The sequence below is a fragment of the Mytilus trossulus genome, chromosome 13, assembly GCF_036588685.1.
Source record: "Mytilus trossulus isolate FHL-02 chromosome 13, PNRI_Mtr1.1.1.hap1, whole genome shotgun sequence".
Lineage (NCBI taxonomy): Eukaryota > Metazoa > Mollusca > Bivalvia > Mytilida > Mytilidae > Mytilus > Mytilus trossulus.
The window spans coordinates 33,622,916-33,650,431 of record NC_086385.1 but is presented as its reverse complement, the minus strand read 5'-3'; the positions used below and the strand labels follow the sequence as shown (position 1 = coordinate 33,650,431).

Here is a 27,516-nt window from a genome sequence, read left to right as displayed (position 1 = left end):
CATATATAAAGTGGTAAAACAATGATATTTTATGCAGGCGTTGTGTCCTGACTCCCCTCAGTGAGTGCAAATGGCTTTTTAATGAACGGAACAGTAAGCTGCATATTAGCAAATGAAGATCGAATTTATTGTAATCCCTCTCTGTTTCAGACAATTTAAAGTATTCTGGACATATGTTATTTCTGAGACATATAATACATATATCTCTAAGCCGGATTATTTACTGATATAATATTATTTGAAATGATTTCCAAAAGAAAATTATTAATTCATTAACCCATTTTATATAGATTTTATAGAAAAACAGATTGGGGTCTCCCGTAATTATAATTTTACAAATGTGGATTTTCGGTAAATGAAAATTTTGAAAAGCATTGCTTGATTTAGCATGATTGCGTCATATGTTTACGTATTTTTAACTAAATATCGTAGCTCTATGTTTAAATTGACGTTCGGGTTCGGGAAACCAGTTTCCCGCCAGATTACACTTTCGGAAAACCTCTCCAGACCTTCTTTCAGTTTCAGGTCATTGATGTTCCCGGATCATGTTCGGATTGTCCATTTTCCAGGTCAAACCTTCTGTTCCTATCATAGGAAGGTCGGAAATATATTTGTCTGTGAGTATCTTTTATTTGTTATCATTAAGATATGAGAATGAACCGATTAGAAATGATAATCTCATTCCATGTTGATTCTGTTGAAAACGAAAGTAGAAATCAACATGTGCAATTATGCACCATTTTTGTTGCATATTTTGACCTTTCCAACATGTTTAATAAGAAGAATGCCTTTGCACATTTTATATATCGCATTATTACAGGTACGTTTTGGTTTGACAGAACCAAGGGGATAGGATAAAAAGTTACTATGGCTATTAAATTGTAAAACTTTAAAAATAGAAACTTTTGATGGTCATTGTAAACAAAGAAATAGAAAAATCCAAATCCTGTTTGCAAGTGTCTATGATTGATTTAATGTAGATAAAAAACATGGCATACACCTCATAATGTTCTTATTCAGTGGCTGAATGAGAAAAGGGGGGGGGGTTCCGGGGTTTGAAAGCCCTTTTATTGGACAATCATTGCATTTAAATGCCTTTTTAAAATTGCTGAATCTTCCCCTGTAATTATTCCAAGTCTCTTCTTCCCCTTATTCATGTTAAAACTTCTTGAAGATTTGTCATGCAGAAAGGACAAGGTATGCTATTTAAGCCTGTTTTTGGCCCCCCCCCCCCCTATTTTCTCATTTTTCAAATTCTGTTTTTGAAAGCCACTTTTTATGTTAAGATATTCCTAAATGCCTGAAGTTTGAAGTTAACCCAGTGAGGTGAAGGTTGTAAACTTTATGATATTATTCAAATATTGATATTATTTTTCACTTTTCAGGCGTATTGTACAACATTTTTGTCAAGCCTTCGACTTTAGTCGAAAAAGCGAGACTAAGCAATCCTACATTCCGTCGTCGTCGGCGGCGTCCACAAATACTCACTCTGTGGTTAAAGTTTTTGAAAATATAATAACTTTCTTAAACTATACTGGATTTCTACCAAACTTGGACAGAAGCTTGTTTATGATCATAAGATAGTATCCAGAAGTAAATTTTTCAAAAATAAAATTCCATTTTTTCTGTTTTTTACTGATAAATGGACTTAGTTTTTCTGCGGGGAAACATTACATTCACTCTGTGGTTAAAGTTTTTAAAATTTAAATATCTTTCTTAAACTATACTGGATTTCTACCAAACTTGGACAAAAGCTTGTTTATGATCATAAGATAGTATCGGTATCCAGAAGTAAAGTTTGCAAAAATAAAATTCCTTTTTTTCTGTTTTTTGCTTATAAATGGACTTAGTTTTTTCTGTGGGGAAACATTACATTCACTCTGTGGTTAAAGTTTTTAAAATTTTAATAACTTTCTTAACTATCAGTATCATGGGTTTGTACCAAACTTGGACAGAAGCTTGTTTATGATCATAAGATAGTATCCAGAAGTAAATTTTGTAAAAAAATAAATCCAGTTAACATAAAATACAGTCTGCACTTTAAGTTTTTAAAACATTTATTCGATTCATAAACTATCCTGAAATGTATACCAAACTTGGACAGAAGCATCTTACAATCAAAAGATAGTATCAGTAGGAATATTTTTATTGATTGTTTTCCTCATTTTTGTTGAACCTGGGAGTTACAGCAAAAGTAGGCGAGACACTGGGTTCCGCGGAACCCTTACAATTTTTTTTATTTTGTGCCTGCACCAACGTGACCCAGGATTTTTTTTATTCCAATGTCATTAGCACTGTTTTTGCTGTCTTCATCACCATAATTTTCTCTGGGTCACGTAGGCGAACCCTTTTGAATTTTGAGAAACAATGTCAGACCAAAAATCGTTATTTTTCCTTCTTTTGGCATTTTTGGTGCCCTTTAACCTTCCTTACCTCACTCATTTTTTAAAATTAATTGTTTTGAAATTCAACCAATCAAACTTCAAACCTAAGGAAATATATTAACGTGATAAGTAGCTTTAAAAAACAGAATAGGAAAAATGAGAAAATAGGGGGGGGCCAAAAACAGGCCTTATTGTACTTTATCCTTTAATATGCCAGTTCCACATGTTCCAGGATACCGTAGTTAGCTGAATCTGTTATGACAGTAGTTTACTGAAGTTAATAAGTTCTGTTAATGTAGGCATCATCACTGTTATTAGCGCATGATTAGTATGAATAAAATATGTGAAGAAATCAAAGTAATTGCATGTTTCTATCTTTTTATGTAACAGGTATTATACAAGAAAGATGTTTCAGTTTCATATAAGGGAAATTCCATACCTAGTTGTACTGGCCATTTTATGTCCCATGGGGAAGACTGCAACAGCTTCAGGTCGATGTCAGACTTCTGAGTTGGTCAATTTTTATCCATGTCCAACATGGCCAGAACAAAACATGTATACAGAAGATGAAGGTCCAATAGATTTGTTATGCTCAGTGATTTCAAATTCTGGAACTGTCAACCTTACGTGGTACAAAGATGGAATAGAACTGAAGTCAGATCAACAATATCCTTTCCTAGATATATAAAATAGATATTTTTATTTTTGTCTTAGGAATAATTTTTTTTAATTCACCAAATTGGGACCCCAGGAGCGCACATATTATACAATCAAAAAATATCATTATAAACAATAATATAATGTCTATATAATCCAATAATATTTTGACTTAATATTTTTCAAATTTGTTAAATCAATATATTAATGTAGATGAATGGTTTAAAAGAGACTGAATATAAACCAATTAGATACTCTTGAGGCCTAAATTAATATGTTGTCTGTTTCTCCAATCCCGACCCTGCCAAGCAAGGTGTGGGTTGGTAGGTAGGGAAATAATTTTATTTTTTCCAAAATGCCTGAACATGCTGAATAGTATCACATAGTATTGGGCGATGCTGCAAGCCTGAAAATCTGAAATGAATAAAATAATTTTCAACTTAGTTTTGACAATAAAATTTTATGAGTAGCACCCTTTTTGCAGGGTCGGTCGGGATTGGGGAAACTAACAATATTTTGTTTTAGGCCTGAGTCATTAAGTCGATGATAGATTAACTGCATGAAAGAAAAACCAAAATTTCCAAAGTACATGCAATGGCATACCATCACGTAAACAAAAAAACAAGCTACAATTACTTCACCAAAACTAAGGATGAACTCAGGTGTTAAGATGAATACGATTTAGTTATCCGCTGATGATGGTAATACATGTTAGTCTAATCATTGCTAATGTGACCATTTCCCCAATTATAAACTTATGTCATGAATTTTCTTTAAAAAAAAATCCAAAATCAACATTGGATTATTAAATGTTTTGAAGGTTCACTTAATCAGTCAATCAAAAGTTCATTCAGTTTGTTGAAGTTCTGTAAAATCAGAAATTTTCATAAGTGGGGGCCAACTGGCCTGCTCAAGTGATGCTTCAGTGATTCTCTATATAATCTACTATTTTTTCCCCAGAAAAAGGGGGAGGGGGCAGCCCCCCGCTGAAAAACCCTATAAATCCGCCTGAAAATTTTGTCAGATTAAAAAGAATTGATCTTTTTTAGGGAAAATTTGGTTAAAAATACACCACAAATATTAATTTTCATGAATTTGTCAGTCAAAATATTTTTCTCGGGAAAGTAGATACTTTTCTCATCAGACCCTTAAGAGCTAGCATATTTAAATCTGACCCAGTATTTTAATCTCAGACTGCATGTTGTTAATGAATATATATCAAAAGAAATGAATAATCTAATTAACTGCATGTAACAATTGCTAAAAAGTTGATGAAAACAATTTGGATTACCTCCCTTTGAACTTTAGTTACTTTAGCTATACATTGTTAAAATATTATCTGATATTCATGATATTATATACAATATACAAGATAAGAAGTAGAGGTGGGTATAAATTGTATAGGGTAACAAACACCTCCATGTTTCCATAATTGCATTGCTTTTTCTTCATATGTGAATATCATATCGCCCAATTACAATTAGACTTATTTCCAAATGTCGTTGTTCCTACATGAGTAATTTCACAACCAATGTCTAATGTGGTCTCAGCTTGATCTGCTTATATTCGGGGGGGGGGGGGGGGGGGGGGGGTAATTCCTTATTTGCTGAGATAACCCCATAGCTTTGGATGAGGCTTGTGTTGCTCAGTCTTAAGTTTTCCATGTTGTGTTCTGACTAGGCTATTGTTAGTCTTTTTCACTTTTGGTATTTTTTTAGTTTTTTTCCTGGGTTTGCCAGCTTGTTATTGACTAAGTTCAATATACCTTTTTTATCTTCAGCCTCTTTTTTTTTAAAACTTTCTGTTTAAAATATATTTTAACTTTTTTCCTGCTTTTATCAGTAAAGATTAGATATGGTCAGAAAGTAGCTAGTACTTTAATATATTTTAGAAAAATATAATCAAAAACAAGGTAAATGATGATGGTTTATCCTTAACATACTTTTACTATATATATCAGCAATGATAAACGTTTGATAATAACACTTCCTGTACAGAAGGATTCTGGGTACTATTCCTGTGATGCTGTAGTGGCTAACAGTTCTATAAGCTATGAAGGATATATTTTAGTGACTGGTGAGTTATCCCTAAATATTTTTTGCTGTTTAGCAATCTTATTTAAAGACAGATCCTAGCTGTATCTACCATTCATTCACATATTATGTACCGTTAATTCCTAAATAATTGCAAGGTTTTTGCTATTTTGGATAATTCAGCTGGGTGAGTAAATGGGTCTCATTCTCAATAATTCTGGTCTAAGCATGACACGGAATGGGCTGATTTTTTGTAAGCATGACATGTGGAATTCAAATTCTTCTGCATGAAAACTGGAAACAAAGTTGGTCAGTACATGAAAAATCACATGCACTGTTGTTGCAATGATAAGCCATATACAAGATTATGATAAAACAATAAGAAGGAACTTGCATCAGAATCCTCCCCCACAATGAGACCCAATTTAAGAACACACACTTTGATATCTACTACATACATGACATATATATCTACATGAAGATTTTCCTGAAATTGCATAATTTTTAGTCTTAAGATTTTTTATGAAAAGAAATCCAGTTGTTTATCATACATTCAAAACTTTAAAAATTAAGCACTATTAGAAAATGAAAGGGGGATTATTAAATAGTTTTGTCTAATTTAAATATATTTTTTTACAGAGTCTATTTCTGTTACCCATCCTAGAATTGTTCATACTGAACCATTAGATCAAGAACAGAAAGTTATTTTGGGATCCAGTACAAACATAAGCTGTACTTTTGATGTTGGGACTCAAAAGTCAACGGTGAGTTATTTTATAAGCTAAATTAAGAGTTTATTCCAACACAGGTGTACACAAATACACCCCAAGTAAGGATAACTTGTAGGAATTCTAGCTCAACAACAAAAAATCAAATGCATCTTGTTGCATACTTAAACTGGTACATGTATGAACTACTTCACATGTACTTACAAGAGATAAATACTTTAATTTATGATTTGTGAATTCTAGTTTTTTCATTTTTGCTTTTATTAGATAATTAGTATATTTTTGATTTTGTCTTTCCAGCCTGACAAAATGCAGTGGAGAAAAAATGGAGATTTATTGTATGATAATAACACTAGCCTGGAATACCAGATCTTTAACCTAACTAAGGGACAGACGGTTTTAATGTTACAAATAAAGAATATATCTGTAAGTAAAATTGAGAATGGAAATTGCATGGGAATGTGTCAAAGAGACAACAACCCCTACCTACATGTATGAGCAGAAAACATCTGAAGCCCACCAATGGGTTTTCAGAACTTATTTTGATGATTTTATTGTTCTTCATGTAAACCGCGGCTCAAACTCCAAAATTTTAAATGCTGGTATTTTATTTAAGGGGGGGGGGGGGGGGGGCAACAACTTATTTTATAAAAAAAAGAAGATGTAGTGCAGTATGATTGCCAAAGAGACAACTCTCAACGAGAGACCAAAATGACAGAAATTAACAACTTAAAGTCACCACATGGCTTTCAACAATGAGCAAAGCCAATACTGCATAGTCAGCTATTTAAAAGGCCACAAAATGACAATGTAAAACAATTCAAACAAGAAAACTAACGGCCTTATTTATGTACGAAAAACAAATATGTAACATAAACAAATGATAACCACTGAATTACAGGTTCCTGACTTTGGACAGACACATACATACATAATGTGGCAGGGTTAAACATGGGACAGTGGTATTACAGTACAACATATTAGAACGAACTATCATAATCACTGGAAAAAGGCTTAACTCATCAGATGAACTAAAATACAATTGGACGTGATCAGGTACTTGTACATCCCAACAACAAAAAGAAACAAAGTACAGATTCGAGAGAACTCACAGTAAACTGACAGCTAGTTCAAAGTCATTAACAACCAATCAAAAAATCATGCATATATAAGAAACTTGTTACATGTTTGAGACAAGAAAAAACATAGGACAAAAAAGAAATATGAAATATTTAAAATATTTTGTGTCATAATATTTTTCAGGTAGGCTGCTTTTCGGTAGGTAGGTAAGCAACATAAAACAATAATATTTTTATTTTTGGTCATGTGGTTAGCAAATTGTCATGTCATATTTTATGTATTGATAGGTTGATGACTTGGGAGTGTATGAGTGTTATGGAAAGAATGGTAGAGGTTCCGATTCAAGGAATATAACTTTACTGAGAGATGTGGCTCCAGGAGAACATGGAAGTGGAGAAGTCAAATTATGGCTCCTTGTAGCTATTTCTGGAGGGGCAGGGTTTGTAGTTATGACGTTAATCATTTCTATAGTGATTGCTGTTATAAGAAGAAAACGTAATGAGAAAATTGATTGGGAAGATCCTGACTTAGAGCATTATGAAGGTTTGTATGCAAATAAATAAATAAATAGTGGTATTTATTGTTTTAACAAAATTAGGAAAAAATAAATCTCTGAAAAATGTCCAAACCCTGAATAATTTATTATGTGAATTTTAAATTCTTGCGTTATCAAAGTCCAAACCTGATAGCAACTAAGGTTTTATTTTTCATTTTTTTTTTTTTTTTTAAACTTATCTTCCTTTAACATGTAGCTACGATATATATAAAAAATCTAAAGTATGATTTTTTTTTTGTTTAGTCAATAATGAAAGTGAAATAGTAAAATAATAATTCACTTTAAGCAGTCGAAATGTTTTAATTTTGTCAAATTAAGCTTAGGAACATTGATTTTGAATTATTCGCTTGCTAGAGAATAATTCAACCTTATTAAATCCGTATTAATGTGAACTTCAATTTAACCCCTTCGCTAGAGATTAATAAACACATGCATTGTCTGTGTACTATTTATCTAAAGGCAAAAATGTCAACATTGAAAGTGAAACAAAGGTAAATCATTTGATTGACTAATTCGATCCACAAAAAATCATTCTTATACTGGTAAAAAACGATGAGAAATATATATTTTAAATCTATAATACAAATTTAACAGACCTATAAAAATCCAATTGCACAAGTTGCTTAATCTATTTATAACTGTATTTATGTTTACATCGCTTATATGGTCATTGGTGGTCAACTCTTTAGCTAATTAGATGGCGTCTAAACTAAAATACACACAAAACGAATCTTCATATCATTGAGCTGATGTCTTCTTAATTGTTTGTTTTAGACATTTTATAGTTTGGATAAATGTTTTACATTGTTATAAATAAAATGTTAGAATTTGAGTCAAATCGGTGACCATGAATTTGACAGCTAGTGCCCCTTTAAGCATGTTTAAGAACAAATAAACCTTATTAATGTTATTAATGATTATTGTTATTTTATGTTCATCACAAAATTAGTGGGAATAAATCCTTCACTAAAAATTTTCTCTTTAAATGCATGAAATTATTTCATTGGAGATTAAGCAAAAATATTATTTATTTTGCAGTTCCACAGCATAAATTAGAGTATGATGTGTTTATATCCTACAGTAGCGAGGATGAAAAATGGGTAAAAGAAACACTGTTTACAAAACTTGTTCAAAATGGTTACCATGTCAACATCGACTTTAAAGATTTTGTGCCAGGTATGATTACCAGTGATAATTTATACAATTAGACACATGTAGGTACTTTTATGTCGAATAATGGGGAATATCTTGCCAAATGACAATACAAGTAAAATTTGGTACATTACATACAACAAAATTTACACTTTCTTTACGCATGTTTAGACGATAAAAAAAATTGACTGATTTTGGCAAATCTCATTTATTTTCTGCTAAAAATAACAGTAACAATAATTATTTGAGACCGCTGACGAATCGAGATAAGGATATCTTGACAAATCATCTTAGTTTTAAAAATAGCTGAAAATGATAACTATTTGAGATCACTCAGGAACCAAGATAAGGATATTTTGACCATTCACGGTATAATTTTAACAAAGTCTTGCTAATGGTAGCTGAAGTTGAACGCTCGATGTCTGATGGGAAAAGAATTCCTGCCCTAATACATTTGTTAAGGTCTTATATAAAATAGATACTAGGTATATGAATAAAAGGGAAATAACTCATCTACTAAATTTTAAAGATTTTTCTGCAAGTGTATTTATCTACCATATTCAAAAAAAACTTTTGAACCTACATGTATACAAAACATTAATAACATCAGTAACATCAGTAACAACATATCTGTCTTAACTAAATGTATATGTGTGTTTTTTTATATTTTAAAATCGATATTAGATATATGAATAAAAGGGAAGTAACTAGATCTACTAAGTTTTAAAGATTTTTCTACAAGACAGAGTTATTTTCCCATATTTAAAAAGAACTTTTAAAACAAAGATACAAAACATCAATAACATCAATAACAAATCCTGTCCCAATTTCTTTTCCTCACTAACTTAATATTAACTCTTCCAAATTTTATTAGACTCATACCAGTACATAATGCTAAAAATCACAATACACAGACAAAGTTTAGATATCATACATGTGAACCTCCCGACGGGAGTACAAAACTCCCGTTTTCAGGGGTCTCCTCCCGTCCTCCCGTTCAGGAGAAAAAACTCCCGTGTATGAAATATTTCATGAATGAAAATTTTCAGACGCCATATTTGATCATTTCTTACTACTGTACGGGTGTAATTGACACCTGTGTTAAATTTTACCTGTACATCAAAGAAGATGTATAATTAATTGGTTTCACTTGACAGCTGGGGTGTCAAACATACTGGTAATCAACAATGTTTACCTCTGGCTAACTGCCGTTGTGTTATAAAAACGATGTGTATTGGGAATATTGAAATACATTTTTGTTACTTCCCTTTGTTTTATCCTGTTTTCAGTTATTTTGCTTTTAAAAATGTAAATTGTAAAAAGACTATAAATGATTGATATTTTAATCAAATAATCATAAACGGATGTTGATTAAATGAATTTAAATGTTTTGGGACAAATAAAAAAATATAAATTTATAAATTATTTTAGCAATCTAGACCTCTTTTCAAGGATTAAATTGAAGTTTATATTATAAATCTGTTTATCTTTAATGTGATTGAAATATATAATATGTACATTTAGACTAACACATTTCATAAAGATAAAAAAAAGACTAACACATTTCTAGTTAGTTTAATTGGGATTATAAAACCTTGGGTATGAGAATTGTAGATGTTAGAATATATAAGATTCTATTGTGTAAGCTAGAAATAGCAAAACATTTTACAATGTTTAAGTCTTTTTAAGTTTTCTACAAATAAGATTTCATAATGCTTAAAAGCCATGCAGTACTACTGTTAGTGTTTGTTATTTTTTTAATTAATTTATGATGTTGCAAACAAACATGTAGAGCTTATTTCTTTCTTATTTGTCTATATATTTACCAATGATAAGGAGATGGAGACATGAATAAAAATCTATACAGATAAGATAGATAAATATAATGATTTATTTGCAAGCAGTGAACAATCATTTATCAAAAACAAAACAAAACTAAACAGGAAACAGATTCTTCTTAATATTTTATTTTATTCAAATAGAAAGGCAATAAGGGTACTTTAAACATATTACAATTTGTAGAAAAAACACAATTTCTACTTCATATGGTTACATTTACGTTAAAATTTATGTTGATAAAAAACCTCCTGATCTGGGTCCTAATCTCCTGACCAAAATTTCCAAATCTCCTGATCTGAGTTTCACAGTCCATCACATGTATGAGATATTGACAGTGAGTCATTTACTGTTCTACAGTAATTCCCCTTTTTAAAAAAGAAAATAGTGAGGCTTGGGCAAGGGCATTTGTATCCTCAGACACATTTTTTATTTATTTGATATAATTTTTTATACAGGTATGGCCATTGCAGAAAATGTCATGGATTCAATATACAAAAGCAGAAAAACTGTTGTTGTAATGTCGAAGAATTTCCTGAAATCGATGTGGGGCCAGTTTGAACTTCAGCAAGCTCACAATAGGGCTATATCACAGGTAAGATGCCATTTAAAACATTGATGAAATAGTATTATTAGAATGTCAAAGTGAGGCAAAAAAAGTTTATAATTTACCTATGCCCATGAAATCCATGAAAATTGGTTTTTAACTAATAATGAATCTACAGTTTACAACTTTCAGTTTTAAACAAGATAATGTAAACATGGTAAACTAATTATAACTCCATCTGAAAGAGAGAGGACTTAACTGTAAAATTGCAAATGTGTGTCTGTTTGTTCAATCAGATTATTGCCACTTTTTTCTCAGATACTGCAAATCACAGCTTCTTGTAAATTCGTAAAAAGATTCATGTGAGCAGGTTTTAATATATATATATATATATGAAAGTTTTAAACGACCTTGACTGGCTATACAGCCCTTGCACGGTCAGGGTTTTTACCATACTATATGTTTACACATATATATAGCTAATCAACCAACTGTTTGCCAATACTTTTAAAATTATTTTTCTTATTCTTACGAAGCAAACAGAATAATAAAAAACAAATATATACTGTAAATGAATTTATTTTCGGGAGCCATTTATTTTTGCAACTTTCTCGAGTAAAAAAAGTAATGTGAATATGTCAATCTTTGATCTTTCCTCAATAAACTTCATCAAGTTAATTAGATAATCATGAAATTAAATATCCGCGAAAATAAGTTGGTTTACAGTATTTAGGGAATATGAAAATCTTTGAAACACAAGTATATTAATTTTAATTACAGATTTGTTTGAAGGTTTGTAATTAAATTTTTATATCAAAAATGTGATTGAGTTGTTTCCCTTAGGTGTTATTTTGAAGGTGTAGTTAATTTACTTTTTTGACTTACAAAAAAGTGAATAGGATTTTAACTGGGTGTACAAAAATCATGAGTAGATCGTAGTGATTGATTAACACATATTTGAGGTAAAAGAAATAATATTGGTTAAAGAAATACTTTTTCTAAACATTTTTGTAAAGTCTAGCTGTCAGTGTTAACCAGTTGAATTTGGCTCTTTTATAAACAACAGGGGAGAACGAATGGACATTAAATAAAAACATTCTAAAAAAAAGTTAAAACATTGTAAAATGTATCTGTATATATTTTATCTTTCAACTGTTCATTTTACATAATGTTTTTATGTGCATCAAAAATCAAAATGGCAGCCTTTTGAGCATATATTAAAGGTCCACTTTGAGGTACAAAATTCTTAAAATTTTTACCATTAGAATCAAAATAATTCTAACATGCCATGCTCTAACCTCATTTTAATATGGGTAGGCATTATATTAGTCAACATTTAACATCTTGCTTGCACTCAGTAATAAGATATTGACAAATATTATGCCTACGCATGATAAAATCAGCATTGAGCATGTTATGAAATAATTATTTCTTCATTTTAATTTTGGTGGCTATCAAAATGGTTTTCTCTTTCATTTTTTTTTGCAAATCGAATGAGAATCCTCATCTTTATTTTTTCCAGCGGAAGGATGTTCTGATTTTGATCAAGTATGGAAAATGTAAAGTTCCAGCGAAATTAATGGGAAAGACATTCCTAGATTTTACAGACAAAACAATTGCACAACATTTTTGGCAGAGATTTTATGATGCAATTGGAAAACCGGGTGATGACCTTCAAAAGATAGAAGGTGAAGATGAAGGTCAAATTAAATACATTGAGAAAAGTCCAGTCACAGAGGAACAAAGTCAAGTAAATGAAATGGACGAAAGTAATAAAAACTTTGAGGGGTACGATCACATTATTATAAATTTGAAAAATGAAAAGAACAAAAAGGAGACAATAGAAAATGAAGTCAATGTCAGACCAAGAACATGTGATCGCAGTCAGAGACTTGAGAGTACGGAGTCAAGTGCGAGTCAGGACTCGTGTATTGGTAGAAGGATCAGCTTAGACGAGCAGAAACCATTATTGTGTTAATTCTATAGCATAAAAGGCCATACTTATACTATATGTGTTATGCCCCCACCATAACCAGAGGGGCATTAAGTTTTGCACTTCTGTAGGTGTATTTTGTACATTCCAAATCTTGAGTTTGCTTTAAGCAAATGTTTCGAGAATCATACACAATGGTTTTACAAAAAAAACACATATCAAGTTAGAATTTGGGTCACTAATACCTTTCTGCCCCTTGATATTTGGAAAAAGAGCTGTTTTTAGCTCACCTGACCTGAAAGGTCAAGTGAGCTTTTCTCATCACTTGGCGTCCGTCGTCCGTCGTCCGTAAACTTTTACAAAAATCTTCTCCTCTGAAACTACTGGGCCAAATTTTACCAAACTTGGCCACAATCATCCTTGGGGTATCTAGTTTAAAAAATGTGTCCGGTGACCTGGCCATCCAACCAAGATGGCCGCCATGGCTAAAAATAGAACACAGGGGTAAAATGTATATTTTGGCTTATATCTTTGAAACCAAAACATTTAGAGTAAATCTGACAAGGGGTAAAATTGTTAATCAGGTCAAGATCTATCTGCCCTAGAATTTTCAGATGAATCGGACAACCCGTTGTTAGGTTGCTGCCCCTGAATTGGTGATTTTAAGGAAATTTTGCAGTTTTTGGTTATTATCTTGAATACTATTATAGATAGAGATAAACTGTAAACAGCAATTATGTTCAGCAAAGTAAAACCTACAAATAAGTCAACATGACCAAAATTGTCAGTCAACCCCTTTAGGAGTTATTGCCCTTTATAGTCAATTTTTAACAAATTTTCGTCAGTTTTTGTAACTTGTACAAAAATCTTCTTCTCTGAAACTACATGGCCAAATTAAACCAAACTTGGCGATAATTATCATTGTGGTATATAGTTTTAAAAATGTGTGTGATGACACCGCCTACCAAACAAAATGGCCGACATGGCTAAAATTAGAACATAGTGGTAAAATGCAGTTTTTGATGTATATCTTTAAAACTAAGACATTTAGGGCAAATCTTTTAAGATTTAAATGTCCATCAGAATAAGATCTATCCTCTCGCAAATTTTCAGATGAATCTGACAACTCGTTAATGGGTTGCTGCCCTAAAATTGGTGATTTTAAGGAAATTTTGCAGTTTTTGGTTATTATCTTGAATACAATTATAGATAGAGATAAACTGTAAACAGCAATTTTGTTCAGCAAAGTAGGATCTACAAATAAATCAACATGATAAAAATTGTAAGAGTACCCCTTAAGGAGTTATTGCCCTTTATAGTCAATTTTGAACAAATTTTCGTCATTTTTGTAACTTGTACAAAAATCTTCTTTTCTAAAACTATGGGCCATATTAAACTAAATGTGGCCACAATCATCACTATGGTATCTATTTAAAATAAGTGTCTAATGACCCCACCTACCAAACAAGATGACCGACATCAGTAAATACAGTAACAGGTGAGCGACACAGGCTCTTGAGAGCCTCTAGTTTTTGTTTTGCACTCTTTAACTTCAGTTTGGCTAATTGAAATGTTTTGAATCTTATACATAATGCTTATTAGTTCCATAAAATAAGATCAAGTTCAAGTTTTGGTCACTTTTACTGTTCTCAAGTTACGCCCTATTATAATGTTATACGCAAACAGAGTGCATTATGTGTGTCACATGGACACTTTCTCTATTTATGTTAGATGTGATTTACTGTGGATTCATGAATTGTTGTAGGGTAATCATTTATACATTATTTTCATTGGTGAAAGAACAGAATTGTTATTTTTAAGGAATGAACTGTGTTATTATATTTCATATTATATTAGCAACATGTATTAATCTATGAAATAATTGATATTTTTTATGGAATTTACAAAAGATAATTAGGGATTCATATATTTAAGCCTCATGACTAGGCAACTGGGGCATTCAGTGTTCAGTGTTACCTATCACCTTCCATTTTCCGTCCTCCTTCTTTCATTGTTACCTATCACCTTCCATTTTCTGTCCTCCGTCTTTCAGTGTGTCCTATTTTGGCTGCAGGGTATTCGTGGTCACAGACACATTCTTCTTTAATCAGTCCCCTACCTCTGTCAGAGAGGACTTTAGGTTTGCACTCTGTCTGTCTGTCAGTCTGCCAAATGAGTTTTCCAGATTTTTTTTCTTCATGCTTGAAGATATTTTTTGTTTTATTATGATAAGTTAAAGGTCAAGTTACATTTTCACGACTAGCTTTTTTTATTGTTCAGATAAAGCCCTTTTTTTAGAATTTAATTTTGGATGAAATATTTAATAATTACTGTCCAAAGGAAAATAAGATTTTAAGATTTTTAATAGAATTGTGACATTTTGATTTTGTAACCTTTCCGTAAATTGTTCTAAGAATTTAGTGTTATATTTGTTTGTTATTTTATTTAGTTAACACCATGACAAGTTATTGATGAAGTTGGAATTACGTTCTATTTCAATGATTTTTTAACCAGTAGGGGACTTTGTATTGCCATGCAATACTCACAGAATGCTTGTTTTTATTAACTAACTAGTTTTTAGCTCAACTGGCCGAAAGGCCAAGTGAGCTTTTCCCATCACTTGGCGTCTGGCGTCCGTCGTCCGTCGTCATCGTTAACTTTTACAAAAATCTTCTCCTCTGAAACTACTGGGCCAAATTAAACCAAACTTGGCCACAATCATCATTGATGTATCTAGTTTAAAGTTTGTGTTTAATTACCCGGCCAACCATTCAAGATGGCCCCCATGGCTAAAAAAAGAACATAGGGGTAAAATGCAGTTTTCGGCTTATAACTCAAAAACCAAAGCATATAGAGCAAATCTGACATGGGGGTAACATTGTTTATCAGGTCAAGATCTATCTGCCCTGAAATTTTCAGATGAATCAGACAACCCATTGTTGGGTTGCTGCCCCTAAATTGAAAATTTTAAGGAAATTTTACTGTTTTTGGTTATTATCTTGAATATTATTATAGATGGAGATAAGCTGTAAACAGCAATAATGTTCAGCAAAGTAAGATTTACAAATAAGTCAACATGACCAAAATGGTCAGTTGACCCCTTTAGGAGTTATTGCCCTTTATAGTCAATTTTTAACCATTTTTCGTAAATATCCATGATCTTTTACAAAAATCTTCTCCTCTGAAACTACCGGGCCAAATTAAACCAATCTTGGCCACAATCATCATTGATGTATCTAGTTTAAAGTTTGTGTTTAACTACCCGGCTAACCATCCAAGATGGCTGCCATGGCTAAAATTAGAACTTAGGGGTAAAATGCATTTTTTGGCTTATAACTCAAAAACCAAAGCATTTAGAGCAAATCTGACAAGGGGTAAAATTGTTTATCAGGTCAAGATCTATCTGCCATGAAATTTTCAGATTAATCAGACAACCCATTGTTGGGTTGCTGCCGCTAAATTGGTAATTTTAAGGAAATTGTACTGTTTTTGGTTATTATCTTCAATATTATTATAGATGGAGATAAACTGTAAACAGCATTAATGTTCAGCAAAGTAAGATTTACAAATAAGTCAACATGACCAAAATGGTCAGTTGACCCCTTTAGGAGTTATTGCCCTTTATAGTCAATTTTTAACCAGTTTTCATAAATATACATGATCTTTTACAAAAATATTCTCCTCTGAAACCACCAGGCCAAATTATTCCAAACTTGGCCACAATCATCATTGATGTATTCAGTTTAAAGTTTGTGTTTAATTACCCGGCCAACCATGCAAGATGGCCACCATGGCTAAAAATAGAACATAGGGGTAAAATGCAATTTTTGGCTTATAACTCAAAAACCAAAGCATTTAGATCAAATCTGACAAGGGGTAAAATTGTTTATCAGGTCAAGAGCTTAGGTAATATGAGGGAAATTTTGCTGTTTTTGGTTATAATCTTGAATATTATTATAGATAGAGATAAACTTTAAACAGCAATAATGTTCAGCAAAGTAAGATCTACAAATAAGTCAACATGACCAAAATGGTCAGTTGACGCCTTTATGAGTTATAGTCAATTTTTTACCATTTTTCGTTAATCTTAGTAATCTTTTACAAAAATCTTCTCCTCTGAAACCACCCGGCCAAATTAATCCAAACTTAACCACAATCATCTTTGGGGTATCTAGTTTAAAAAATGTGTGGCGTGACCCGGTCAACCAGCCAAGATGGCTGCCATGGATAAAAATAGAACATAGGGGTAAAATGCCGTTTTTGGCTTATAGCTCAAAAACCAAAGCATTTAGAGCAAATTGCTGTTTATCAGATCAAGATCTATCTGCCTTGAAATTTTCAGATGAATCAGACAACCCATTGTTGGGTTGCTGCCCATAAATTGGTTATTTTAAGGAAATTTTACTGTTTTTGGTTATTATCTTGAATATTATTATAGATGGAGATAAACTGTAAACAGCAATAATGTACAGCAATTTAAGACTCAAAAATAAGTCAAACGACCAAAATGGTCAATTGACCCCCTAAGAAGTTATTGTCCTTTACAATCAATTTTTAACAATTTTCATAAAATTTGTAAATTTTTACTAACATTTTCCACTGAAACTACACGGACAAGTTCATTATAGATAATGATAATTGTAAGCAGCAAGAATGTTCAGTAAAGTAAGATGTACAAACACATCACAATCACCTAAACACAATTTTGTCATGAACTGTCTGCTTTCTTTGTTTAATTCACATATACCAAGGTGTGCGACACAGGCTCTTTAGATCCTCTAGTTTTTCTTCTGTCCGTCCCATTTTGGTGGCAAAGCTTGAGGTGGGGCATTTGGTCCTCAGACATTTATTTGTTTTATTAAGTATTTGTTTTATTATGTTTAATATTTAACACTTTTCAAATTTTTGCATGCAAATATTTCTAGAAACAAATGATAAAGAATGATAGATTAGAAAGTCATGAATAAAGATGATTTTTTTGTCGAGCCTTTTATTCATGGTGCATTGGTCAAAGTTAAAATTTTGAGATTTGGTCTTTTTTTCAAATACTATATGCAATAGGTCAGCTATATTTAGTGTATTGATTGATTGTGAGGTGTACATATATTTCTTGTTTGGTTTATATGACCTTGACCTCATTTTCCTGAATGATATTAAATTTTTGTGATAGTTGTAGTAAAGCTTTATATTTAGGACTATCAATATAATATCAATTTTTAGTAAAGAAGGCGAGACATGTCAGTGTGTGCACTCTTGTGTTATGCAATCATTATAATTTATAAAATACTGTTATTTCTGGCCTAAAATGTAGATAATTTGTTTCACGTTAACTTATTTTGTAGATAATGTTATCTTGCCTATGTTGTATGAATGCAATTCAGAAATACAAAAACATAACACTTTTTGAAAAAAAGTTTTTATCATGATTTATAAACTGTCATACAAACTTGCATTTTTGTCCATTCTTCAAAAATCTCAATAATAAATGAAATGGTTGTAATAATTTCTGAAGGGTAACTTAGAATCTCAAACAAAGACACTTATATATTTGTGAGCTCAAGAACAAAAACATGTATTGAAACTAATCTAAAGCTTGAAAACTGCAGCTAAAATATGTATTTCGCTACTGAAAATATTACCCAGTATATATTGATTAAGCACTAGGTAGAAAAGTGTTTAAAGAGTTGTTAATATTTAATGAGATTGGCGAAAAGTTTTATTTTAATGAACAGTTTTAACTTAATTTATTACTTCACTGATATCTGAATTTAGATAAAAAAAAACTTGCTTTAAAATCTTGGAGGATGCTCTATTATTTTGTCATTGGACATGTTGGATTCTTAGTATTTTTTATCAGAATTTTATCAGAATTTTATTATCTACTCTTTATTATTTTATGATAGACAGTATATTGAACATATATGGTGTATAACATATACCTATATTTATAGAATTTGATAATTTTGTTAGTTTATTATAAAATCTGTTGTATATTGTATCTTATTAAAGAGCTGTTTAATAAAATAGTTTTTGTGAAGTGATATATTCTTATTTTCTGTCTTAATGAGTTTAGATGTGAATACTGTTGTCGACTGCTCCTGCTCATGAGACACATGTCATGCTACTCTGGTTAAACTAGATTGATTAAATATATCTAATAGACATCATACATTATCCAAAACAATGATACATGTAGCTTGTCTTATCCTAAGACATCTTGCATTCCACACCATATTGTTGATTGAGGCAGATACAAATAATGCATGTATTTGATTGAGATTATAATAACCACATTTAAGTATCATTTTAAGGTATTTTAGAAACGTTACTTTTGGCCTGTCATTCATGCTTTAAATTTACAGTTACATTTTTTATCAGTTTAATCAAAAGGCCTGAATAGAACAAACCATAAAAGGCCTAAATAGAACATACCATATCAAATATTTAATAAGAGAGCATGATTCTACATACAAAATCATCATTGTCTCCACCGGGACTCGAACCCGGGACTTCTGTGTATACAAGGCAGCGCGTATACCGACTGAGCTAAAGAAGTACTTCCTTAGCTCAACTGCTTACGGCTGACTAAGTTTCTACCACAATTACTAAGGGAAGCAATCCCGTCACACTTCCCCCACCTCAAGAGTGATCATACCATAAGACTCTCACACAAACATACCCTAGCTAGATTTCCTCTCTAACCACCGTGGGTTTTTCATTTGGGTCCCAAGGTAACTGGAGATCATGATTCTACATACAAAATCATCTTTGTCTCCATCGGGACTCGAACCCGGGACTTCTGTGTTACAAGGCAGCGCGTATACCGACTGCGCTAAATAAGTACTCCCTTAGCTCAACCACTTACGGATGACTAAGTTTCTACCACAATTACTAAGGGAAGCAATCCCGTCACAAATATAATACTCGAAGCCTCTTGGGTATATTAGTCAACCTAAGATGCAATACAATACAAACATACATAATACTAACATGTAATGAAAAACATAGCTGGTCTTATAATAGTCCAGTAAAGGGTTCACAATTTGTTAAAATATAAATAGAAAGATTACAGAAACAAATGCCTGTGCACCAGTAGCACATTTATAGAAATATTGTCTCGTCAGTGATGCCTGAGAACAAACTAAGTTTTACGTCTTCGCTTTCAAAATTACACGAATGGAAAAGTGTTTTTGTAACCAGCTTATTGCTACGGGATAGATACACATTATATATATATATATATATATATCCTTCATAACTTAATCTAATCATCTGCCATGATTGTCCTAATTCAGTTTTGGCCCTTCAGTTTATACTTGATGTCCATTATACATTCCACTACGGTGAAGAATGTTATATGCGGACCAGACATCATCTGGTATTCTTTGAGATGTCTGGTAACCCAATTTTGCATAGCTGTCTATTCTCTGCATGTCACCAATAACAATAGTAATGACGTCATTCAAATCGCCCACTTCGCTATTTGGATAGTCCAACAAAGGGATTTGCGGTGACGTAACATAAAGTTTACATTTTGAACCTGGCCATTGTTTTTGGAACGTTGCCAATGTTCTCCGTCCCATGTAAGGTTTTTGAACAAGTATTACGTTCCTAGGTAAACCGTTACGGTTGAGTAGCAATCTGTAGCTGAAACGTACATTTTCACCTGTGTTTGTTGATTTAGTTTCTATGATAATTCTATTTGCTGGTACTCCTTTTCCAATTGCAACGTCCCGAAATATTTCTGCTTCTGCCTTTTTCCATTTTCCTGTACAAATGCAGTAAAAAGGGATCGTTTTAGTGAACGATTATAAAATCCTTACACCCATCTCAACATAAAATGGGTTGGTCTGTCAAATATAATTGTGCATATAGTTATGAGTAAGAGTTTACATGAATTATATGCAAATCAGAGAGCATATGTTATCAAAGCCTAATACGTAGTTATGTCAATTGAAGTTCTACTTGGCAAATTCAAATGAGAACTGTATGACTGGATGGAAGTTTTTAGACCATTTACACGCATATTCATGACGAACGCATTTTAATATATTACTAATAATATCCTACATTGCACTAGATAGACACACTAAGTAGATTTATTTTCTAGCATGCTCGTCCTCAACGTAACAGTTCTTGTGCATAAAATATCACCTGTACTGGACAAATTCTACAGTTTGTGACCTATACTGAATAAATCCGATTTATGTCTATATGAAGCAACCTACATATGTCCCGGAGATCGAAAATTTGTTTCTCAGCCAAGGTGCGCGTTAGATGGTTCCCTTTTGACTGTTTGACTCAAACAGCAAGGGGAAGTTAGATGCCCGGATGTAGCAAGGGAGAAAACCAACCCAAGCATTGGCAGTCCAAATGTTAATCGATGAACACCAACGAAACTCGCATGGAGTTAACACACAAGTTTGATTACAATCTTTCCTAAGATTCTAAAGTCAACGGAAAATGATTGAAGTTCCAATACTGTGGATTCATTTATTTTCGTGGGTACCAATTTTCGTGGATTAAGAAAAACTGACATGTTCGTGGATATTTAATTTCGTGGTTTTGCTGAAATCTGTATACAATCCTTTAGAAAATATGGTATTCGTTGCACATTTAATTTCGTGGTTCATCGGTTCCCACGAAATCCACGAAAATTGGTATCCAACGAATAATAATGAATCCACAGTATACATTATTATTACCTCTTGTTAAATTTCCCGATTTACCAGAGAATAGAATATATTCAGCATACCGGTCATGCCATAACTCTGCTGCTCTCTCTGCAACTCTTACGTCATAACTTCCTAATGCTATAATCATGTCACTCTACAAAATAAATAAATATTCATGGACATCAGTGGGAATCAAAATAAACGAAAACCGCGACTTTCAAGAATGAACAGAATTTGTTATAACGCATATGATTTCCATCTTTTTGAAGAAAAATGTTAAAGATATTTCAGAACCCTGTGTTAAAAGAAATTGTAGTACTAAGTTAGACCAGTAAAGTAATTTCAAATTTTGCTTCTTTAAACTGATAAAAAATATTGTTTTTAAAAAACGTTGTTGACAGCCAAGTCCCGGCAACATTTTGTGTCTGTATTCGTCCGTACGTGCCACGTTTTTTAAATATCACACTATCCTTGTAATCGACTTGACCAGATATCATCAAATCTTCTACACTGAATGAAGTTATATATTTGCTTGTTTTTTTTATTTTTCAGATTCAGAGCAATTTAAACAAGAATGTGTCCAATAGTTATCAAAAGTATCAGGATTATAATTTATACGCCAGACGCGCGTTTCGTCTACATAAGACTCATCAGTTAAAAGCCAAACAAATATAAAGTTGAAGAGCATTAAATATTGAGGACCCAAAATTTCAAAAAGTTGTGCCAAATACGGTCCAAAGTACACGGATGCCCCACTCGCACTATCATTTTCTATGTTCAATGGACCGTGAAAATGGGTAAAAAATATAATTAGGCAATAAAATAAGAAAGATCATATCATAGGGAACATGTGTTCTAAGTTTCAAGTTGATTGGACTTCAACTTCATCAAAAACTACCTTGACCAAAAACTTTAACCTGAAACTCGCACTTTCATTTTTTATGTTCAGTGGACCGTGAAATTGGGGTCAAAAGTTTAATTTGTCTTTAGAATTAGAACGATAATTTCATAAGGAACATATGTACTAAGTTTCAAGTTGATTGGACTTCAGCTTCATCAAAAACTACCTTGACCAAAAACTTTAACCTGAAGCGGGACAGACGGACGAACGAACAGACGGACGGACAAACGAACGGACGGACAGACCAGAAAACAAAATGCCCCTCTACTATCGTAGGTGGGGCATAAAAATATAAAATAGAGATTTAGGAAACTTAAGAAGTAGAGAGTAAAACAACGTTTTCAAAGCGTGAAAGCTTATTTGACAGCCTTTATTTTCCACTTAAGGAAAATCACACTCAACGCACCTAATCGTACTTGAACTTTAAGTAACGAGCTCGAGGCATACCTGATGTTGAACATGTTTAAGGAATACAAAGAATACTAGAAGAGAAAAAAAAATACTTAAAATATAATAGCTAAACTACAGAAATGAAGACAATTCAGAACCTCAATAAAACACACCGACACAACAAAGCGGACGCAACGCGGCACGAGTTGTTTCGTCAGAGCTATATTTTTACGCAAGCGCAAAGCTTAGCTCAAATATTCAAATGTCGACATTTAGTTAGTTTTTGTATAGCTCTTGTAATTTTACTTACTTTGACAGGTCGGTCATCGATTCTCAGATAATTCCATATTTTCAAGGCAGCATCAATATGTACTGAAGGTACAACTGGACAATTGTCTTTAGCTCCGAAACAAACAGACAGCAAAACGAAAGTACAATAACCAGTTAAGGTATAATGTCCTGGCCATTTTACATGCATCCCCAAAATTTGTGTTCATTCAAAGTAATGAATATCAATCGTCATTCACATTTTTCGGATTCCTGATAGCTTCTTCTGCGAAAATGCGGTTAAGCAAGACCAATCTGCTTGGCAAATTTCACTCTTATTAAGTGTACTGAGAGAGAGTTTTAGGTTTATTATCAATAAATTTATATGTATGTCATGTATGTAATGGCTAATAATGTTATCTTATTGGGCGTTTGTTTATACTAAGGACATCGTAGTATCAATACCGTATGCATTTAAACTCAAAACTTTTAAACCATTTTAAAAAGATCACACTATCTGATTTCAAATACAGTTTCCAAATTTAATGATTTTGTCATTTAACGCCAGAAAATTACAACATGCTTCTACTAACAATGCAAACGTCGATGCGTTTTTTTTGTCATTATTGGTAATGTAAACATATGTGGATGAATATAGATTAAACAGAAGTTGTTTGAATGTTTGTATAAACTTGGATCAATAGATTTATTATGTATTTGTCACGTTTACCTCATGCTGTCGATTTTCCTAAGTAATTTTGCTCATTTAAGTATGTCAATGGACATGAAAGAAACAAAGCTTTATATCGAGCGAATAATGCATAAGTGACAAACTATAAAAGTATTTTTTATTTCTGTATATATTTTATGTCTGGGTATTTTCTCACATTATTGTCAATATAATGGAACTGTATGCGACTGTCATACAGTGAGAGGTTGAGTTATCTGTTAATAAGATTTAATCCAACAGTTTCTACATTATGAAATGTTTCTACAAAATAAAGGCAACAGTACATAGTATACCGCTGTTCAAAAGTCATAAATTGAAAGTTAGGAATATGACAGTTGTTTTCCATTCGTTTGATGTGTTTGATCTTACTTGGAAAAAACATTACGCAGATTATTAGCCAACTGGAACACAACCGTTTATAATATATTAAGGTGGTACCCAACACTTTCACTAAATTTAATTTGGCTCGTTTAATTTTCATAAAATTTTGTCAACTTTGACCCTTTAACAAAAATATAAAAATTTAAAAACTTTTGATCCAACCGTTTTGTCAGAAAAATTATTCTGGTTATATAGCAGTTTGACAAACACCAATTTGGATCATTCAGAAGCTTAATATTCCTTTTACAACACAACGTAATTAAAACGTTCAGCTGACTTTATAGAGTTATCTCCCTGTAGTGTTAGGTACCACATTAAATGTTATCGGAACTTTTATTTGTATCGTACATCCTGGAAGTCTATAAGGTGAATTATTCAGGAATTAAAAATAGCTGCTGTCGAGACATTTGTATAACAATTACGACAACATTCAGCTCATAAAATATGTAAAAACTTGTAATAAATATGAAAAAGTACAAGAAATGGCACTCTACTGTCATAGAGTTTGTATTTTTCAATAAAACAGACTGTAAGCATTTTATTTTAAACATGTTTTTAGAGAGATGATGTTTTTTTTTCTGTCGAACAAATTAGATCAAAATCAAAAGAAAATATAGAAATAAAAAATAAACAAATTTAATGTTTTAAAACTTGCTTCTGTAAATAATTTCACCGTCTTATAATATATAGGTAAACACATGGCCAGATCAAAGCAACATTGTATGGTCATATACATTTATATATCAAGCACTATTAATTGCAGCGGGACAGGCACATAATACCGGTATATAAAAAGTGGTTGGATTAAACTTTTATGTTAGCGCTCATCCCATTCACTTTTAATCTGTAACACTTTTGTAACATTTGTACATATCATTTGCAAATGGCTTGACCTATCAGATCGGAACTTAGACAAAAACAAATATTAAAAAAAACAAAAGACACAAATTATACGATGTTCTCAGAGATTACAGTTAAAAAAAGACGCATAGGACGACAGGTAAACATCTTGAATGTCATCTAAATAATAAACCTTATCTTATTGTTGGTTTTATTTCACTGTTTGGAACACTTATTTATTCAACGTTCTGATATTTTTATTATTTACTGTCTGTGAAGTTGAATAACAGTACATAAAAGTGATAATGCATAGGTATTTTGGGAAATAAAGAAAATGAAATTGAGAACTTAAAATACTTATAAATTAACGTTGGTCACATCAACGATATTGGTTTTTCGATTGAGCCGGTACGATAATTTGTTAATTGCTATTTTACCTATGACGACGTTGATATTTCATTGACAACGGTACGTGCACCCTTAATTAATTTCCAGCGATAAATTTTCATATCACTCGACTGTGCTGAAAAAGAAAGTTATCAGTCAGAAAGATGAAAGGAACATTTCGTGAAATAGCGATAATAGAACGTATCTTCGTAAAATTACAGTGTAAAGCATGTTTATGAAAGAAAAAGAAAACACGTTACATTTATTATGGTGCTTTGAAGAGAAGAAATTGAAATGGTAAGACTTCTGAATCTTTTTCACCAAGATATGCTAGGTAAAATGAACACCTAGCTTGCTCTTGCAATTTTTTCTAGTCATTTTTCTTACACATACTCCTGAAAACATTATGTAAGGTTTTAGCTTTCACAACTTATATTCATCATTCAGATTCTGTTAATCAGGTCAGGTGTCGGATATAACGTTCTAAAATCAACTGCTGGGATATTTTCTCTTTCCTGTTTATAAAAAATTCCAAACCCATAAAACAACCGAAGACATATTCAAAACTGAAACTGAGAAATAATTTGAAAAAACTATACTTAGTGATCGTAGAATTTCGAAGGAAGGAAAAATGTAATAAATAACAAATTTATAATATAAAAAACTAACAAATTATTGCTTTGAGGAAACAAATAAAAAGTTAAATTGAGGAAATAGACCCAAAACATTCTCAGATCTTTCGTTTATATTTCTTTGGGTGTTTTGTCTTTTTTATTTTTGGATCGACTGTTTTTTATGCTTGTCCAATATGATAAGTAAATAAAACATCACGTTTTATTTGTTATAAATAACTTGTCGTTATCTTAGTTTCCCGTTGATGTAAAATTTCCTTGATTCAAAGTCACTATATATAATTCAGTCTTTTGCTCAATTTCACAACATGAATTAAGACAGTAATTGATAAAAAGAAAGAAAAAACAACTGTTATATGAAGGTAAGAAGTTTACACTTAAGGAGGCTCGCGGGTATACATTGATTTTTTTTTTTAAATATAGGATCTCGCTATTTTTTTCTATACATAAACTTTATCATATACTTAATGGAAAAATAAAATAAAAACATGTGGTCACCTTTTATTTAAGCTCACAATCTGCCTTCGAAAGATCCTGCATTCTTGTTAAGGTACTTTTTTTCTGTTGAACTAATAGGAGGAAAAAATCGAAATGAAAAAAAAAAACTAAATTACAGAAATCAAGTACAGCTCATTTGAAAATAATAATAAAAAATATAGGTCTCCGAGGAGTTGAAAAAGATATTTCAATTTTGATGCCAAAAAATGGCATTTTTGCACCAAAGGCAGATAATTTGGAGCTTTTTCAATGATAGAACCATGTTAAAAGTCATCTGGGGTCAAAACAAATCAATTTTTATGGTTGATTTTTGTACCATATCATAAAGTAACAATTGATAGTATAATGAATAAAATTTATAATGAAAAAGAAAAATCTGAAATGTTTGTACACTCGAGCCTTCTAAAGTAAAATATTTCAAGTACAGTTTTTTTTGGTTTAACTTTATCTAGTTGTTTTGTTTCTGATGAAATATTTTATTAGATTGTGCAAGATTATTTAAGAAGAAAACAATTTTTCAATCCTTTAAGAGCCTTTTCCTCTTGATATATACACCATGTAAAGTCCCATAAGATTGTAAAGCCGCGTTCACAAATTTCAAGGTGACTTTTGTTCGTTAAACCATGCCTCTTTTTTCTTTAAACATTTTTTTAAAATGCATATCGCACGACCCTCCAGAAAGGAAATTCAAATTAAAGTTATATGAAAAAAAAATGAAATCATTAGCGCCACAACCTAATTGCGCCATAAAACTGTTCTGTTAACAGTTTTTTTTTCTTCTAAATTTGTTATAATAATTGTTATCTTTATTTGATCCGAATAAAAATTCCTTCTGCATAAGTTGCAAACTAAATGTCAAGGGTTTTCAGCTAACTTTAGTGAAGATAGGTAACTTTTTTCACTATCTGA

General features: G+C 31.7%; 2 protein-coding genes across 2 annotated transcripts; one reads left to right on the top strand and one right to left on the bottom strand.

The window, feature by feature from the left end:
• The first annotated feature begins 468 nt into the window (after positions 1 to 468).
• Positions 469 to 18,885, top strand: LOC134693915 (interleukin-1 receptor accessory protein-like 1-B). The gene is made up of 9 exons (XM_063554851.1): positions 469 to 617; positions 2,775 to 3,050; positions 4,990 to 5,117; positions 5,714 to 5,838; positions 6,103 to 6,228; positions 7,170 to 7,425; positions 8,477 to 8,614; positions 10,885 to 11,021; positions 12,496 to 18,885. The coding sequence occupies exons 2-9, from the start codon at positions 2,791 to 2,793 to the stop codon at positions 12,949 to 12,951; spliced, it is 1,626 nt and encodes a 541-aa protein (XP_063410921.1). The 5' UTR covers positions 469 to 617; positions 2,775 to 2,790; the 3' UTR covers positions 12,952 to 18,885.
• Positions 18,886 to 20,144: 1,259 nt separating this feature from the next.
• LOC134695012 (uncharacterized protein SCO4629-like) lies at positions 20,145 to 23,590 on the bottom strand. Its single transcript, XM_063556148.1, has 3 exons — positions 23,183 to 23,590; positions 21,612 to 21,735; positions 20,145 to 20,674 (listed from the first exon to the last, which is right to left on the bottom strand). Exons 1-3 carry the CDS (start codon positions 23,348 to 23,350, stop codon positions 20,217 to 20,219), a joined length of 750 nt encoding a protein of 249 aa, XP_063412218.1. The 5' UTR covers positions 23,351 to 23,590; the 3' UTR covers positions 20,145 to 20,216.
• Between the last annotated feature and the right edge of the window lie 3,926 nt (positions 23,591 to 27,516).

What these genes read in the sequence shown, in the direction of transcription:
- LOC134693915 (XM_063554851.1), top strand. Translation starts at nt 2,791, where the DNA reads ATGTTTCAGTTTCATATAAGGGAAATTCCATACCTAGTTGTACTGGCC. An exon ending in CTTTAAAGATTTTGTGCCAG is followed by an intron (nt 8,615 to 10,884) that starts GTATGATTACCA and finishes TTTTTTATACAG; the next exon opens with GTATGGCCATTGCAGAAAAT. An exon ending in ACAATAGGGCTATATCACAG is followed by an intron (nt 11,022 to 12,495) that starts GTAAGATGCCAT and finishes TATTTTTTCCAG; the next exon opens with CGGAAGGATGTTCTGATTTT.
- LOC134695012 (XM_063556148.1), bottom strand. Translation starts at nt 23,350, where the DNA reads ATGCATGTAAAATGGCCAGGACATTATACCTTAACTGGTTATTGTACT. An exon ending in TCGATGACCGACCTGTCAAA is followed by an intron (nt 21,736 to 23,182) that starts GTAAGTAAAATT and finishes TTTATTTTGTAG; the next exon opens with AGTGACATGATTATAGCATT. An exon ending in ATCGGGAAATTTAACAAGAG is followed by an intron (nt 20,675 to 21,611) that starts GTAATAATAATG and finishes GCATTTGTACAG; the next exon opens with GAAAATGGAAAAAGGCAGAA.